Raw genomic sequence first — 18,191 nt, 5'->3', positions numbered from 1 at the left:
CAAAAATGTAGTCGTTGTTTCTGCGAAAGCTACGCCATAACGATCGAAGCGGGAAAAATGTGAAATTCTAACTCGTGCAATCGTCCTTACGTCCAGAGCTGTCATTTCGGGCCGGGCAAGTTCTACACAGAGTCACAGACAAAACGCGCGCGCGCGCGCACGCACACGACGCATAAAAAGGACAAAAAAAAAAAAAAAAGAAGAAAAGAAAAAAGACAACCGAAGAGGTTGCAGTACTGGCACTGATAATCGAGAATGCCCGCTGGGCTGGCAACCCTGAATGCCCGTTATCAGACGACCAATATCTCATCACCCGTATCCATGTTTTCTTGCACGGGTTCGGAAAAGTGTCTATTGTCTACCATGTAATGATTAGACGCATCTTGCATTCTGTGCACACTCGTATTTTTTACGAGCATTCGTTATTCCATATTTACTTCCCGCGCTCGAGGAATAAATAACTGAATAAATACACATCCCGCTTGAGGAGCAACAACAACAACAACACGAGAGGGGGTGGAAAGGAAAGAAAAGGAAAATGTTGACCACACGCGCATCTGCTGCACGCTGTGTTCCGCAAATCAACAAACATGGAATGCGGTCGGAACTTTGAAGGAAGCACAGCGGCGGCTAGTGAGACTTCTAGCGCAGGTTTTATGTGCCTCAACAAGGACACCCTCCAACTGTGCTCCTTTTGATGTGTATGCTTTTAAAACTCCGTGGTGACTTCGCGCCTCAACTCCGTCGTCTGCATTCGCCTTATCGATGTTCCAAGCAATGCTGATCTATTTCCTGCTGTTACTGGACAAAGCAAGGTTGGAGAGGATATTTAATTTTTTTCTCACGGCACTTCAGCATCCAATAACGATTGTAGACTGTTGATTGTACCTGGATAAAGGAAGGTCAGTGTCTGCCCTTCAGGCTACCATCAATTCGCCATGACATCAACCTAAGCATAATACTTCCTAGCGTTATCAACGAATGCGAAGCTGTTCTCCCCTAATGTATTTGGTTTCCCAGCGGTGTTTCTTGCTCGAATATCATCGCTATTCGTGTCAAGAGCATCGCGATGTCGTTGATATAATTTGCGTGCGACACGTTGTGGCCCAGCCCAGGTATTTCCCCAGCACCACCACAGAAAAGCCAAAAATGCTCAAAGAGCCAGCAGATGTCCACGGGTTAACCCGCCGAGATGAAGATCCTTGGAAAATCCCTGCTGTGATCGTGATTTATTTTTGAACAGTTTGCGAGCGCAAATAGCATAGTATGCTTACCCTTATCTTATCACGTGGATGCCTTTTTTGCACATACAAGTTGCTTGAATGCTCACTGAGGTTATCTTTCGACTCGGCATAAAGTTTGCACAACAATCGGCAACACAATGCACTAAAAAGTTTGGCGGGTGCAAGGGTGGATGACCTTATCAGTGTAGTGCTTCACTTCGCAGAGGTGCACAAGATAGTATTCCATTGCTCGACCACCCTATCACTAGCACGTTCGGCACGATATCTTGTGGGGGATTACATTGTCAAGGTTGCAAATACATGCGCTCGTTCGTACCTTGAACATCTCTTGCACTTCGCGCCTCATTTGACGTCTGCTAACGGAGTTTTCGTCCTCTACCCCAGGTGGCGCGGCCGTGTGGTCACGTGATCGTTACTCGTGAAGTGGCACCCGGCTTGGTTCCACCTCTGACATCGTCGACTGTGTGGCAACCAGCCCGTTAAAATGTACCACATCCTAGAAGAAATCAAAGGTTTTTACAACAAGACACTGGAAAGTGGCGGTAAGTGTGTGCTTTTCTGCTAGGCTACGAAATAATCCAACGTGCCAACGCCTAGCGACCTAGGCCTAATGCCGGGTTTCGGGGCTCCGAAAACAAAACTACTAAAGCCCGAAGCAAATTTTGTTTGTTTTCGCTGTCGGACTCGCATAATGTTAAATTCGTCTCAGTGGAAAAAAAAAATACATTACTCGCCGGAGTGCATGGCTATGTTTCCGTCCGCAAAACACCGCGAGAAGCTAGGTTTCTCCATTGAACACATAAAACCACTGAATGAAGGGTCAGATGCGGAAGGTTAACCGGAGTAGCACATATGACCACCGTGGAGTCAACGGGGAGAGAAATGTTGAGATAACCGAACCGTTGGTGCCAGGCGCGAAAACCGGTTAGCCAGTGGTACTCGAAGACCTTTCATTATTTTTTTTAAAGCTTCGTGCCCGCCTAACCCTAAGTTCCGAGCTAGGTTACTGGAGGTGTGACCCCCTTTTTGGCTCCCGACGGGTACCGTTCGCGCTTCGGTATCGCACATGGTCGATGTCGCGTCCTTTTCGTCGCTCCTCCGAGTAGCACTCGATGAATGAAGTTTGCGCTTGCTATCGGATCCAGGAATAGGGATGCGGCGAATGAATGGAAGATAAGGTGAACGGAGCTCTCTTTTTGGCGTAGTCTTGGACGCATATTCGTTGGCTCTCAAAATTCATCTAGATTTGAATAAATGAATGAAATGAATGAATTTGTGGCCAAGTGTCTATTTTAAAACCATTACGGATAATTCGGTACTCTAAATTGAGAAAGAATGTCGCTACGGTGCGAGAAACACGGGTGGCTGGGTTGGTGTGTGTTGGGCGTTGTTCTTAGTGTGGCAAAAATTTCAGGGAAGGATGTTTTCATTGCGGAAAACTTTGGCACAGTTTTTGCGGTTGTTCGCAGATAAACACAAATAAGACCAAACTCCACTGGAAACGTGAACATGAAAAGGACCATGTCTAGTTTAGGTCCGCCACTTGATATGAACCTTTGAAATCTACATATGTATCTGGATGTAATTATGCAAGGTGCATTGCAATCTATTATTATGTGGTAAATATGAAGAGTACTATACTCAACGCCACCTAGGTATAGAAGGCCTGCTTATTGCCTCCTCTCCCTCATCACTATGTGGACACATAGTCAAAATTCGTCTGCTACTGCGGTTCGCCGTTCTGTGAATTCAATAACTCTCATTGGAGCTAACTTGGAACCTGCAGACCTGGATATGTAGAGAAAAAGTGCAACACACTTTCCAGAAAATCTGTCTTGAGAAAGATATGGGACCGTTTTGAGCTTTATAATCTTTTCCTGTTTAGTAGTTTTTTTCCAATCGCTACTTACAGACGACTGTGGTTATATCGTCCCCATGGCTACGACTGCTGAAAGCACGTTCGTGATTGGCTACCGCCGTTGAAAACACTGATCCCGATTAACTGACTCTTTGTAGTTACGTCAATGAGTAAGCAGGCTTTCTCTATGTAGGTGGTGTTGGCTATAGTCCCCATACTGTACACCCTGTTATAACTAGCACACTTGTTGGAACATGCTATGATTGGCTCTTCCGGGTAAGAAAAACATCGAAGCTGTACACTGCAAAGCACAAATTGGTAAACAATATTTAGATGAAGCTGAAATACTGAAAAATGGTGCTACGATAGGTAGTGGTGGGATGCGTGAATGTGCCAGGTAGTTCACTAGTACGTTCCCAGATGGGCGTGAGTTGCAGACTACAAAATATGGAGAACAGCGTTGCAGTAGCTGCGGCACAAGGTACGGTGATGTAAGCATATGTGTGTACAATGTGCAACACCTGTCATGTTAAGCAGTTCATCTGATTCATGTCAAAATAAGAATGCCTGGGGAAGCAGCAGCACAGCTGCTGTTCCTGCAATAAGCTCGGGTTAACTTCGTGTAACAGGACTTCAGCTGGAGGGAGCTTTCCTTCATTTGTCAGATAGGGAGAGCTTACTCCATCTATGTTACCTACAGGTGGTCAATTAATGCATGCTTCACTAGTTGATGTCAGACCCTGGTCACTCTAACAGCAGGCAAATCAGAAAGAAAAAAGTGTGTTTTGCTAATAATTTCAGACTTGCACTAGGGTAACAAATTCTTGGCCTACAGTAGCAATGTGAAACCCTCCAATATATTCAAGAAGCTGTTGCGGTGAAAATTTTCCACTTTTTTGTGGAATTTGTATTTATGATAATTGTGTGCTGCATTCTCGATATCTAGAGTGCCTGTTTCACATGCACATATACGAAAACTGTATTAGTAACAAACATTGACTCTACAGAATGTATTTTTATGTGCATAGCTTTAGATTCAGTATTCTCGTCTGCAAATTCTGTAAAAGATAAGCATACTGCGACATGCAGCATGCAAAAACTAGTTTTATCCCCAATTATTTCCCGTATCTTTAACAGATAGGTGGAGAGAATTTCACTATTTTGCTACAGCAGCTAATGAAGCTGTAACTGTGAAAAAAAGGATGAACAAACAAAAAAAATAAATAAATCGAGAAAAGCACAAAATAATCCATCACACGATGCTGAGCAATGGAAAGGATCTGCCTTCGTAGGTGCCATTCTACAGTGCAACAGAATAGTTTTTTTTTTTCCCCCGCATGGTGTGTGCAGTCCGTTAATGTGCATTTTTCTTTTTCCAGATCACCGGGTACAAGACTGGCTGTTTATGCAAAGCCCATGGCCAACACTGACGATATGCCTGTCATACGCGTACTTTGTGAAGGTCCTCGGACCCTCCATCATGAAGAATCGGGAGCCCTTGCAACTACGTTGGTTCATGGTGGCCTACAACTTCTTCATGGTTGGAGTGAGCCTTATCATCTTCCTGCTGCTCGGCATCTATGGCTGGTTCGGCCACTACAACTGGAAGTGCCAGCCAGTTGATTACACAGCCAGTAACGAAGCGATATTAGTACGTGCCACTTCCGTCGAGCCTTTAAGTCGACCCCAAGGAGCCACGTGGCTAATACCAATACGATTTTTCTTTTTCCTCAGATGACACATCTCTCATGGTGGTACTACATTTCAAAATTCATGGAGTTCATGGACACAGTGAGTATCTGATTTATGCATTATTCCTGTGTGTGTAGCTTTAGAGAGTTTTAGAATGGGGGGGGGGGGGGACCCCAGTGCTGTGCGGCTCCAAAGAAATGGCAGCACATGGTCAGAACCGAAACCACACTTTGGGACATTTTTTATTTTATTTTTTTTAACTAGCATGTAGCCTCAATAATGACTACCAATAGACAATTTGTTTTCTGATACAAATTATTTTTACAACTAATGATGCAACTTCCTTTAGCTTTCTTTTATTTCTTGCTTTCTTTTTTCTTGAAATTATGTTGCAGGCCGTAGCAGCGCTGCGAGCGGGAAACACAATTGCACTACTCGTACATTGTGAACACTTTGTTCGTTAAGCCGTGTGCGGGGAGCGGTTGCTACATGCATTGTGGCGCTTGTGTCTCACACACCCTATTCTGAAACTCTATTCAGAGTACGCGAAGTCTAACTTCTTAGGACAGATACCATCCCGGTAGCCTTGCATCGATGTACGTGTAGGGGCATTTATATCTAGCAATTCTGTGCTATGCAGTAAAAAGTTTCTGCAGATATTGTGATGCAGCAAATAGCTTCTGTGACTTGCTATTGCCTGACGAGTGTTCAGGATAATAACTCTTCCTGGTGAAGAATTCCCTTTGGTATTTCACACGTAACATGAAAAACGGTTAGGAGCAAACCCAGCATACCTTTGGTATTTCACTGAGGTATAAACCAGGATGTTACACGTGTTGAAAGTGTGCTGTTCAAATCGAAATAAGATATTATAAGAAGATATATATAAGAAGATAAGATAAGAGTTCTGAGATGAAAAAGTCTACTTGCCTACAAATGCATTATAAATGGGGAGCCTGATGGTGTAGAAGCAGACAAGACAGAAAGTGAGGCACACATTTGCTGCATTACAAAAATAGAACAGGTGGTTTACCTGCACACAGAACGTTGGCATTTTAGATAATGTATTGTGTGAAATGCTGAAGGCAAACTACGCAAGGCTTTATGCGGTTGGGGTGATATCTTAAGACAAAGGACAAAGTTGGAAGTGTGTATATATTATTGTACGGAAACCTCCCTTGTGTAGTTCACTTGAAAAAGACCTAGTGTTCATAATGGCATGCAATAAATGATTATAAATAATAATTATAATTATACAATAAATTGGGTAGATGGCTGTCGTTTGAAGAACCCTAACTCAGTACTTTTTCTCACAGATATTTTTTGTGCTACGGAAGAAATTCACGCACATTTCAACACTCCATGTCATCCACCACGGCATGCTTCCGATGAGCGTTTGGTGGGGTGTGAAATTCACGCCGGGTAGGTATTGAAGATGTGCTGTGCACCTGCTGTTCCTCTTGGTTCAGTGTACACTATATGATCGGTGGATTTGCATTTTTTCGTTTTGCAGGTGGCCACAGCACCTTCTTTGCATTTGTAAACAGCTTTGTCCACGTTTTGATGTACTTCTACTATGGTCTGGCAGCCATTGGACCACAGATGGCAAAATACCTCTGGTGGAAGCAACATATGACCACCATACAGATGGTCAGTATGCATTTTCTATTTCAAATTCACCTATACTAAAAACCTTGCAATGTGAAAGCAAGGGGTTACATTGTTCATTGGGCAGAATGGGCACACCTCTCTCCTTCCTTCAGTGCAACAAAAACCGTCACGCATCACATGGGGTCTGCTTATCTGAACCTTGTACAGTCTGTCTGATTTTTCTGACTTCTAGGGGCCACAAAATCTGGGTTATCAGGCAATCGGAATTTTTAGTGAATGGCATAAACCCACTTTATTTCAAAAGCCTTCACTTCGAGCATTCAAAGTGGCTTTACAGGAGTACCTATTCCCGGATAACTTGCGAGCAACCCTTGTTGAGCGAAAAATCTGGGTTAGTGGAAACTTGCCGTCAAAAAATCAACTCCAGTCGCCCGAGGGTTGTGATGTCACGCATACTTCACTGAAGGGAGCCCTCTGTTGCTACTCTGTTATCGTGTCGGAATACTTGCAATCCATGTGTTTCCGAGCACTGAAATTTTGTCGTAGCGCATTTTTTGGTGCATACTACCGTTGCTCTGTACGTCGTGTTTTCATTTTAGGTCAGCATGCTTCGATTTGGCAACATGCATGCATGAGGGGGAAAAAATCGTGTGCTATTTACACACGAGAATTCGGGGAGAAATCGGGCGCTACGATCTCTGTTTGACATGTCGTCCGGGAATTTTTTTCTGAAACGAATGGCATATGAAACAAGACGCTGCTGTGACACTGGGACGAGAAACAAGAAGCTTTATATTTCCGCTCTGAACTGGGACAGTTAATGACAGCGGTATTCAAACACTTGCCCTTGCTCCACAAAAGCTCATCTTTGACCCCTGAAGGAGAGGATTATAAAAGGACAAATAGGTTGTCACAAATAGCTCTCTTTGCTGAAAATTATGATCCACTTTTCCGACAATTTACTTAGAACGACAAGTTGAAGGACCGCAAGGATTTCGGGTAGATATTGGGTTTTACCCGAATTCTAGAAAACTGGGGGAACTATCGTGACAAGTCGGGTTTAACCCGAAAACGAAGAACCCTAATTGAGACATGCTACACCGTGCAGATCCTTGTTACATCATGTCACCATTGTATTACAGTAGTGTCATGTCAGTTATTGAAGACTTCTGGAAGGGATGGCCAAATATGTTTCAACAGGACATTCCACACGAATACGGTTGCCGACCGATTTTTCAGACTTCTAAAAGCCACAAAATCTGTCCGAATTATCGAGCAGTCAGACTTTTCAATGACAGAAATCTCTCGCAAAATGATTTTTATTAAAGAAAACTCAGAAGCACAAAAAAACTATCAATGCGAGTGTGCTTTGCTGCTCGTATTTCGCCTAATGTCATGTTGTCACGGTAGACGTTTCCGAGCTTACCGATGGCCTCAAGTATTGCTGCCGTTGGAGTCGCAATAGCACTCGCATCGTCGTCGTTATCGGCGGAGCCTTCCGCTGGCAGGTCGAGGTCTTGTGAAACGATTAGCCCATTAGTCATTTTGGCACAAAATTCTGCACACTCATCTACTTCGGCGTACGGCTCAAACGTTACACTTGCATACATATTGTCATACCTGAGCTTCGGAGGTACTGTACCAATGCCAGGTAGCCGCCACCAATGCCACCGTCGTCGCTGATGGCGATGGCAACGGTGCTTGTACTCCATACTTGCATACTGTCCTTGCAAAATCCGGCGTGACGAAAACTGTTCGCTATAGTACTCCCTTACACTGCTTCCCACGCATCTGCAAGAATATGAAGCGCGGCGACAAGCGTAACTTTACAGTTTAAGATTACAGTCGCCGACCGATTTTTCGGACCCCGGTTTTTCGGACATGCTCGATTATTTGGACTCGTTCGCAGAACGGCCGCGGGTCCCATACAGTTGATGTATAAGAACGTCCAAAATTTCGGACACCATGCAGCCCCGTCGCTCGATATTTCGGACTCCGTTTGCCCAACCAGCAAATTTCTCTCTTGGAGTGACGGAAAATATTGGTATCGTTCTCAAATTCGCATCAAAAGAAATCAACCAACTAAAATATTGAAGAAAAAATATAGGCAACAATTTTTCGTTTTTCTTTCCTCTGAGTAGAAGAGGTCTGTTGTAACGCTTTTGCGTCTTCGTTTTTGGCCCGTGAGTCGTGCGACAGCGCTGTAAAGCAGGCTTCACCTAAAGCAGACGTGCGGTAGGTGAAGCCGACTTGTGGACTTGATGACGGCGGTGCCTCTGTCAGTGTACAGTGACGAAATGTCGCTTCGGGAAATAGAAGCTGATGTTATCAGGCAGAGCTGGAAGCGCGTTAGGAAAGCATCGACAAACTTTTCCTGCCTTTAGTGCTTAGTAAAGTTTATTTTGAAGCAAAATTCGTTTTTTCGGACTGCTCAATTATTCGGACTTTAGCGCGATCCCCGCCGAGCCCGAAAAATCGGACGGCAACTGTATTCGGACTCATTCGCGGAACGGCCGCGGGTCTCATAGATTTGATGTATAAGAACGTCCAAAATTTCGGACTTCTTTTGTCCAGCCAGCGAATTTCTCTCTTGGGATGATGGAAAATATTTGTATCAAAAGAAATCAACCAACTCAAATATTGAAGCAAAAAATAGGCAGTGATTGTTCATTTTCCATTCCTCTGAGTAGAACAGGTCTGTCGTAATGTTTTGCGTCTTTGTTCTTGGCAAACTGCTTGATTCAAAAGGCCCTGCACGTGCTGTCCGCCTGAGAGTCGCGCAACAGCGCTGTAAAGCGGGCTCCACCTAAAGCGCACATGTGTTAGGTGAAGCCGACTTGGTGACTGCGGTGCCTCTCAGCGTATATAGAAGCTGATGTTATCAGGCAGAGCTGGGCGCATGTTAGGAAAACATCGATGAATTTTTCCAGCCTACCAGTGCTTTGTAAAGTTTATTTTGAAGCGAAATTCTTTTCTTCGGACTGCTCAATTTTCGGACTTGTTTTGGACAATTTTTTGGATACCCCACAGAGTTCGAAAAATCGGACGAAAAAAAAACAAAACTGAGTTTCGTTTTTGTAGCATGCACAGGTGGGACCGGTAGAGAACCTTCTTGGTCCATAGGCTGCAGGACACTTGTTGTATTCGGAGGCAAGAACTCTAAACGTATCGCCTGGAGGTTCTGTACTCTGTATCGATGAACGTAACACCCCTCTTCTCGTGCGTGAACTTTCTGTCCAGCTTTTTGGATGTAATCTTCAATCGGGTGCAATCTTTTGGATCCTTCTGACATCGCCGAAGACAATGTTGACTGTACTGCGTCACCGTTGAAGAATCAGTCGCGGTCTCAGTGCTGCCGACATGTTCGTCTTCACCGCATTCGTCAGTATCCACGAAGTCGATCGAGACACCCTCAGAATCACTTGAAGGCGCAGACATCATTTCGTGGTTTCACTTCTAGTCTCCAAGAATAGCTTGTTTATGGGTGCTTGTGGTGCGCACGCGTAAACTTTGCGTCCGCACGCACCGTTAGCAAAGGCGAAGGGAAATCGAGGCGAATATGTATGAAAAATCGAACCGTACCTGCGAAAAACAGTCCGAATTTTCGGACGTCAAACTACATTGGCTCAATGGGGCGTCTGATAAAACCACAACTTTTGTCCTAAATATTAGAAAGTCCGAATTTTAGGAGTCTGAAAAATCTGTCTGCAACTGTCTTGTCTATCGGCTCTAAAAAACCTGTCTTAAAAGTTGTTGCAATGTAACTTGTGGCCCGTGTGAAACATCAAAATGATGTTTGTGGCATTGAGAGACGCCAGAAGGTGGAACGCGTTTTGAAAAATAGTTCATGATGCATTTTGTAGTTCCTCTACTGTGGTGATGTCGACATGCGTAATGTCAGATGCCATTCTCAAACTTGTGGGGTGACAGTCCAAAAGTCAAAGGTGCCCAAAAAGTTGCTTTTTCAAAAGCATTTTTATTGTAAGAATGTGACCCCAATAAAATAAAATGTTTGCATCTGGTTGGCTGTACATAGGCTAGAAATTTCAGTTTAGCCAGCCACTCCACCCGTATCTCTCAGCATTTACTCGGCAAACTGTTCCATACCATTGCAATTGTGAATAAATTTTCTAGGAGCTGAAGCTATGTTTGTTAAGAATTACTGATTTTTTTGTGCTCAGGAGAAATCATTTTCACCACGTTTTTTTGAAAGGTCATCAAGCCTGCCTCTGAGAAATTTTGTGCATAAAAAAAGTGTACTTGAAAATCTTATTTTCCAGAAAGTCCCGATGATTAAACTTGATGATTGATAAGTAGCGAGACCTGTTTTTCGAATTTTAATATCTTGTAATGAAGATATTTCAAATACGACGTCATATTTGAGATCAGCATGACAAAACGCACATCGTTCCTGTATCAGTCAGATGCTTCTTTAACACACTTTCTGCATTTCAGGTCCAGTTCATTGCCATCTTCGTCCATTCCTTCCAACTGCTTTTCCGCCCTGACTGCAACTACCCAAGGGGCTTCATGTGGTGGATCGGTTTCCATGCAGTTATGTTCTGGTTCCTCTTCTGGGACTTCTACAAAAACACCTACTGGAAGAAGCGATCAGTCAAGGGTGCAGTGGCCAATGGAACATCAAAGAAGAACGGTGCCACGCCAGGCAAGAATGGAATGTCGAAGAATGGCACATCCAGAAACGGCAGCTTTCTCAACGGCTACTGCCACCTCAATGGACTTCAGGATTGGGAGGAGGAAGCAGAAAAATCCAAGAAGCACGAGTGACGTGTGACAAACGGGAGCTGTGCTCGGTGGACAGTTATGTACCGATCCTCGGACTCTGTAGAGCGGAGGGTCTCCTTCGCCCCGGGCACTGGCGCCCGCCCGCGTGGTGCTCTCTTGTCTGCTTTTCCTCAGAGGTGGCGCTCTGCACAGCCACGAACAACGGGTATTTAATCGTGCTCCCCCTCATTTGGACAGGCAAAAGAGGCAAGGACGACAGTTTTTTTGCTCAAAGGGACGCGGGGGACTGTCTTTTTTTTTTTTTTCTACTGTGTTCTCACCTGTTTTAATGTTTGTCATGTTAAATCTAATTCTCACCCAATAACCTTTCCAAAAATCCTTCATTCGCAAAAAAAGGACATAAAAAGAACTTTGTGACAGCTCTCTAGCCCCCCCCCCACCGGCAGCACTGCCCGTCAGTGGGAGACGTAGCACGCACATGCAAGTTAGCAACCAACGAACAGTAACCCGAACAACCGTCGCTCGCGTGGTGTGTACCGGAAAGTGTAACACTTTTTCCATGTGCCTTTTGCCAAGTTTCGAGAAACACACGTGTGTATTGGAAGTTGCAACATGTTCTCCCCCCCTTTGTTTCCTTTGCTGCTTGCAAGAGGTTTCTGTGCTGGGACCAAATCACAAGGGAATCTGTGCGGGCAGGATTGTAGAGTGGTGGACGCGCATCCGTTGACGCTGTGGAAGTAGTGACACAGAAAATTGGTTGTATCTTTACCGGTACTTAAGTTGTGGTTCTCCTCTGCGGTTTGTGAGCAAACTGGGAGGACAAGCACCCGCTGAGGCTTTGGTTATAGTTTTTAGCACTAATTTTATACATATGTAATACTTATATAGTACCTACAGACGTGACACAGTACACAGAGGGAATGAATGCTACGACTGGATGTGATTTTTAAGAGGTTACGTTGTGATTGCCTAGGAATTCCAGTTTCTATTTAGCAAAGGCTAGTTTTGTATACAGTGTAAAAAGTTATCTATGCATTGAGAGGGAAGTCTAATCAAAAGATTTTTTTTACTAGTACTTTCCACTGCAGTTGGGCCTTAGCATGGCATCCATTTGCCAACCAAACTGTGCTGTGCATTACTGTTGAGACATTGAAATAAAATAATGGATGAATGCTTTTGTACACTGGTGTATTTTATTAAGTACTGTACTTGCAAGCTGTTTGCTTGATTCCACACTGCAGCAGGTGGAGGTGAGCAGTGGAGGTGGAGTTGATTTCTAGACTGGTTTTCGTAACCAACACACTTATTGGTAGAGCCTGAAGTTTTCGGGAAATATTTTTTTCGTAATTCAGGGGGTCAAAATCTGAGGAAATCAACATTCGCCCTAAATTCACGCGAATTCGGGTGGAATGGCTTTCAGTATGCTAAATTCAGTAAATGCTCTATTACTCGAACTGTAGTGGTATGGTACAAACAGTGATGTAATTGCGTTTGCTGTCAGATTTTTGTTTGAATTTACAAAACTTCATCTCAATGTATGTTGAAAGACAAATTAATTAGTTGCATGACTAGCTATGCATCCAAAGCACACCTTTTAAGTCTGCAAATGGATAGGTAATTAAAATAAACTCATCTATGACTGACTGTTAAGTCAATACAAAGGTCCTCAGCTTTGAATACAGTTCCTTGTGAGACTTCTTTAGTACAGACAGAGCAATGTGTCCAAAGACTGCTGTCTCGAGCATCACCAAAACGCAGAAGCTTTCTGCCAGTGGGAACATTTTATAAGGGACCGTTAAAATAGATGAAAACATACTGGGCTACATAACAAAAAGCCCAAATCTGTTTCAATTAGCCTAAAAGTACGAAATATCCAAGTTTGAATTAATGAGAGTCTACTGCACACAGCGGCGTAACCAGAAAAATATTTCGGGAGGGGTTCTATGGGGACTTTACATGGGAGAGGAAGATTTCCCCTTGTTTCCCTCTCTCCAATGCACTACCAAAGGTACCATTTGGGGAGGGAAACCACTCCTCTGGTTACACACACACATTCGTGTGGTGGTGATAGTGACGGAACTCCTTGCCGTAGTCGGCCACACTCAGGCGGGGCATCTCTCCCTTAACATGAGGGTCAACAAAGTTTTGCGAATAGACAAATTCAGAAAATCCCAGAGTGCTTAGCACCGCTTTGAACTGTGGGAGTTTACTAATACAAAAGAAACGGGTGGCCTCCAAACTGTTCCGATTTCTCCCCTACCGGTCTATTGTCCATGAGGTGTCAAGGTCAGCGAAAGCGAAATGTGAAGGATTGTTCTTCGTTCTCCCACTCAGCAAGTCCCCAGGATGCAATGCGTGCACAAAGAGCACTTGGATTTTCTGAACTCGTCCATTGGCTTTTTGCCGCATCTTGTATGGGTAACAAAATAGAATATCATAATGGGAATGCTTCTGTGGTTCAATCTTGCCTGTAACGTTTGAGAAATTTGGTGGGGCCTTTAAAGATCGTCTCGAGCTAAACCAAGTCAAGTTTACGCTTTGCCACAAAGCAAAAATTAGGACAGCTGTTTCCTGACATTTTGAGAACTAAGAGCCTCGTTTCCCTGGCTGGTCTCCTGTTGCCCGAACCTCAGGTGGGTAACACTTGGTAAGTTGTGAAATTTTGCATGCTCAGAAATGCACTGCTTCGAATAATTGCAATGAATAATGCATTGACTACTAGAAACCAGTGCAAATTAAATAAATTAATGTAGAATTTCTTTTTCTTTTTTTTATATATATATTCTGTGACACCCTACATTGGACCCACATAAACAAGCTTTGCTACTTGTTTTTCCTTGTGGAAGAACAAATTTTGCAACTTTTCTGTTTCGTAAGCATATACTACCATAGGCAGATCCAGGGGGGACCATTCGCTTATACATTGGGCTTCCCTCTCACCCCTCCCCACTACACGCTCCGACAAAGAAACTGCCTCCCCTCACCCAAGACCGAGGGTCTGAATCTGCCCCTGTATACTACACCATCAATTTCTGTTCGTCATGTCATATGTATGAAGCTGAACAAACAAACAAACAAATTGTGAAACATTAAGAGCTGGTTGTATTTCGTTCCGCTAGCTCTTTAATGCTATAGGTATTAGTTCTGTGTGATATTTCAATGCAAAAAATTGCAATGGTCAAGTTTTCCTTTGTTTAACACAGCACCAGAAAGGGGGAAACAGAATTCTTGCAGGTCTATTCATCAAAATTTTCAAATGAGAAAGCACCTGTTCCATAAACAGTGCTTGAGGAAGAAAAAAAAAAGTGTGGTTCTCGATTCACAAAAGCACATGCTTGTTTTGACATTCTGACTCTGGAAGACTCGCGTGCTAAAAAGCAGCCTGCAGCAAGCAGTCTCCCAGCATTTGCTGGCTTTAAAATTGGTGCATTTTCAACAGCTTCGATGACCCTTCTCAACAGATTTGGTAATTTGCCCTGCGGTGTGGGGAGGCATTTGTATAATTTGCAAACGTACCCATCTCTAACTACATACACTACATATAACGCTCGCACGATAACCGAAAAAGGTAAAAGAAAACGGGGTCAAATAATTTTGATTTATTCACCTCACAATTTCTCACTCAAAATCCCAGTCTCAGACACAGGTTCGTGAAATTCTTACCCCAGAAAAGATTCTTGCCCCTTGGGACACAAAATGTTGAAATGTGGATGGTGTAGTGCAACCCCAACCATGCTTGACAGGGGATTGTACTACATTGAGACCTGTAAAGTAATTGATTACCAGCAATTCAACTACTGTAAGTAATTACATCCTTATTAATTAAAGGAGCATGGAAGGCACTGGGAATATATACTCTTTTACTGCGTCATATGAACATACAATATTCAGGAGCCGTCACGCAAAATATTTCCTTTGGGAAGTGCGAATTTACTGAGATAATTGTTTTGCAAGAGAGCGCGCAGCGGGGACACCTTGCCCAGCGGCTCCTCGCGTCTCGTGACGTCAGGTGACAGAGCACATTTCATTGGCCACTGAGAATCATCTGTTAGCAAGAGCGACCAGTAGAGACGCGGGTTGGGCGGGGCGAAATGCGACTGCAAAAAGAAAGAAAAATAAACAACAAAGAAACAAGACAAGTATTGGCAAGGCACATGACGTTGCAGTCTGGCAGCCGAGGGGAGCAGGTTTTCTGACCCGCGAGATTGAAAGCTCTCTTGCACTCCAGGATTACGCGCTAAACTCGTAGCTTTTGTTCGAATATGTGTCCCAGGGCTTGTAATCCTAATTTCTAGTTCTCCCGACATATTTGTTCTCGGAACTACTCTAACTTAACTACTTTTGCAAGTAATGTATAATTACTTTTGGAACTACTTTGTATGCGATTTGGCATACAACGTCATATTGAATGTCAGTCACTTTCACAATGTCCTCTAGTTTACCCTTTCACGAGAGCTTCGAAAGACAAGATTATTGTGACCGCAATATGTGTATGCAACAGTGTGCGAAATTGCATTCCCTCCATGGAGAAGACATTTCCCTTTGCGTTTGGTATAACTTTAAAAAAGGCCCTTTTCCACTGTCTAATGTTGTAATGTCTCTCTGCTAAGTAATGTGCAGCTTTCACCAGCAATTCTAGCATTGTACAGTTATTGCATTCCACTCCACTACCACTAAACATTTTCCTAGTCTTTTCTCTAGTCCAATAGTCATTTACCTTTTTGATAAGCTTTCTTAACTTCGGCGCGTTGGTAAGAATCAACCATGATTACTAGTGCTACAGAACAGGGACAGTAAAGGACTAGACTAGAGCTCTGCACAGGCCACATTTTTAGGCCCAGGTCAGGCCCGAGAGCTCCATAGCTGGCCCGAAGAATTTTGCGGCCTGGCCCAATAAATTTGTAGGCTACCCGGCTCAAAGGAGCAAGCTATAAAAGTTGACCGTGGCTAACCAAGAATGGCGTAACACAGGTTCGAGCTCGATATATGCCCGGGAATGTACAGGCCCCGGCCCAGCTCAGGCCCGCAAAAAAAAAAGGCCTTACCCCACGCAGCTCGGCCCACGGGCTTTCGGGTAAGCCCGAGCAGCGCCACTGGACTGCCTAGACCAAACTACCTTCCCATGTCTAGTCCTTTTCTGTCCCTGTTCTGTCACACTCATAATCATGATTAATATATAATACAATAATTAATTAAATATATAATTAATATACAATAAAACTTTAACAAAAAATGTGTATTGAAATGAACGTAATTCGGCATAACTCGGGTACTTTCCAGATTGTAATAGAGTTATAGTTCTAATTTTGTAATCATAACCCTAGCATAATTACTTTTATGAGCATGTCAATGTAATCGTTATTCAATTACAGTAAAACCTCCGAAATCGGACACCTCCCTACCTCGGACAACTCCCCATGTCGGACAAGATTTCATGGCACAGGCAGGCTCCCATTGAAACTACATGGGGACAAAATTCTCTATGTCGGACACCTTCCTATCCCGGAAGTAGGACAGGGTTTTCCCTGCTAAGTCGGACAAAACCCTGGCCAAATTACCTCAATCTCGGCCCATCTTTGCACCAAAGACCCAAAATGAGCTAGTGGCCTTGACTTTCGCCCCTTTTTTCCCCTATACTGGTCTCAGCATTTTGTTGCTTTTGTTTTTCGAGTCCAAAAACAAGTGCTGTCAGTCCACGTTGTAATCCTTTGTGTGAGCACTTGTCTTCGATTTGTCTAGAGCCTTTGAACGCGCACTGCACCAAAGCTATCAGAAGTGGGCTGATGCTTCAGAGACAAGTCCTTGCTGCTCGAAAAGCTCCAGAGGTAATGCCATTGAGTAGAATCTGAACGGAATTGAATCTACCAAAATCAGTAATAATTATCAGTGAAGAATGGGTGGAGGTACCACTACCACCAGGTACCACGAAGGACTATAAATTGAAGAAGGGGGACATTTCTGGCAACACAGCTGTGATCTTTTCCATTTTTTGTTTCCCTCATATTCTGTAACTTGGACACCTCTATAAGTGGGACCCGCTTCGGCTGCACCGCGGGTGTCCAACATAGGAAGGTTTCACTGTACTTTTGAAGAGCAGTTTTTATAGGTCTGGTTACGTCCCACTTGTGTGCAACATGCTCGTTATGTGACTGTGTTACTCCTTGCATCCGGTTTAAAACCAAAACCTTAGTGAGCAAGCGCAGCTAACCATTGCTAAAAAATCTTTGTAGCCACCAAAGACAGCTCTGTTTTCATTGCGTTTTTCTTCTAAACGGTAGTGCAGTATGAACTAATTTTGGGTGCACTATACTAATTGAAACACAGACTTTCATTTGAGAACATTTAATTTGTTTTTGCGTTTTAGTGCCCATTTAAGACGTCCGATGAAAGCATGTGTGTCAATTTTCTGAACAGCATGAAAGGCTTTGATGTATGCAATTTTTTCTCCCCAGAAAAATGCGTACATTAACGCAGCTGCGAGTGTTCACTCGCGACTACTGTAACGAGGAAGAGAAGGACGATGCGCACGTGATCAATGACGGCATAATGTCAGCAAGTTCCCGTTCACTGGTCAGTGCCTGTCTTGTTCATTTTTGTCTTGAGGGCTTTATCCTTTTATAGCAATAAACCTGTTCTCTCAGGGCGATTCGAGATTGAAAGGACGACCGTGCGCATGGAGGAATTCATTGTCCCGCTGGAGTTTCCCTGGGAGCAATGCTTCTTCAGACTCCTGAACAGCTCACTAGCAGACGACATTTCTCTGAACCAGTCAGCGGGTGCTGACAGTGTGATGTCAGCGCAACATTTGAGGATGGTACTGCCCTCCACCACTGTCGCGCACGGTCGCTTTTTGATGACCCACTTTAAATTCCATTTCCGCAATAATTATGACTCTGCAGGGTGAATTACTTCTCGTGGTGCATTTTACTAGCCTGCTTAACAGTTTTTCATAAAGAAAACAGGGTGTTGAAAATGACTTCTGTGCTACTTTAAGAATACAAATCTAAAAATCGGTGTTGCGAAGTACTCAGAAAGAAAGG

The 18,191-nt window shown here is 43.7% G+C and overlaps 1 protein-coding gene across 3 annotated transcripts in view; it reads left to right on the top strand.

Annotated features, from left to right (window-relative positions):
- The window catches only part of LOC135391270 (very long chain fatty acid elongase AAEL008004-like), a 42,507-nt gene extending 30,175 nt beyond the window's left edge, over positions 1-12,332 (top strand). The window contains exons 1-7 of one of the 3 annotated variants that reach the window (XM_064621454.1): positions 534-815; positions 1,629-1,786; positions 4,482-4,753; positions 4,837-4,893; positions 6,111-6,216; positions 6,308-6,444; positions 10,861-12,332. In XM_064621454.1, the coding sequence (XP_064477524.1) occupies positions 1,729-1,786; positions 4,482-4,753; positions 4,837-4,893; positions 6,111-6,216; positions 6,308-6,444; positions 10,861-11,193 (963 nt within the window). In that variant the 5' untranslated portion in view covers positions 534-815; positions 1,629-1,728 and the 3' untranslated portion in view covers positions 11,194-12,332. Of the gene's footprint in view, positions 1-533; positions 903-1,628; positions 1,787-4,481; positions 4,754-4,836; positions 4,894-6,110; positions 6,217-6,307; positions 6,445-10,860 lie in introns of those variants that run through there. The other 2 variants (XM_064621455.1, XM_064621456.1) reach the window with 2 other exon arrangements.
- The last annotated feature ends 5,859 nt before the right edge of the window (positions 12,333-18,191 follow it).

Source organism: Ornithodoros turicata, chromosome 4, assembly GCF_037126465.1.
Source record: "Ornithodoros turicata isolate Travis chromosome 4, ASM3712646v1, whole genome shotgun sequence".
Classification (NCBI taxonomy): Eukaryota; Metazoa; Arthropoda; class Arachnida; order Ixodida; family Argasidae; genus Ornithodoros; species Ornithodoros turicata.
This window is presented reverse-complemented; position numbering and strand designations above follow the sequence as displayed.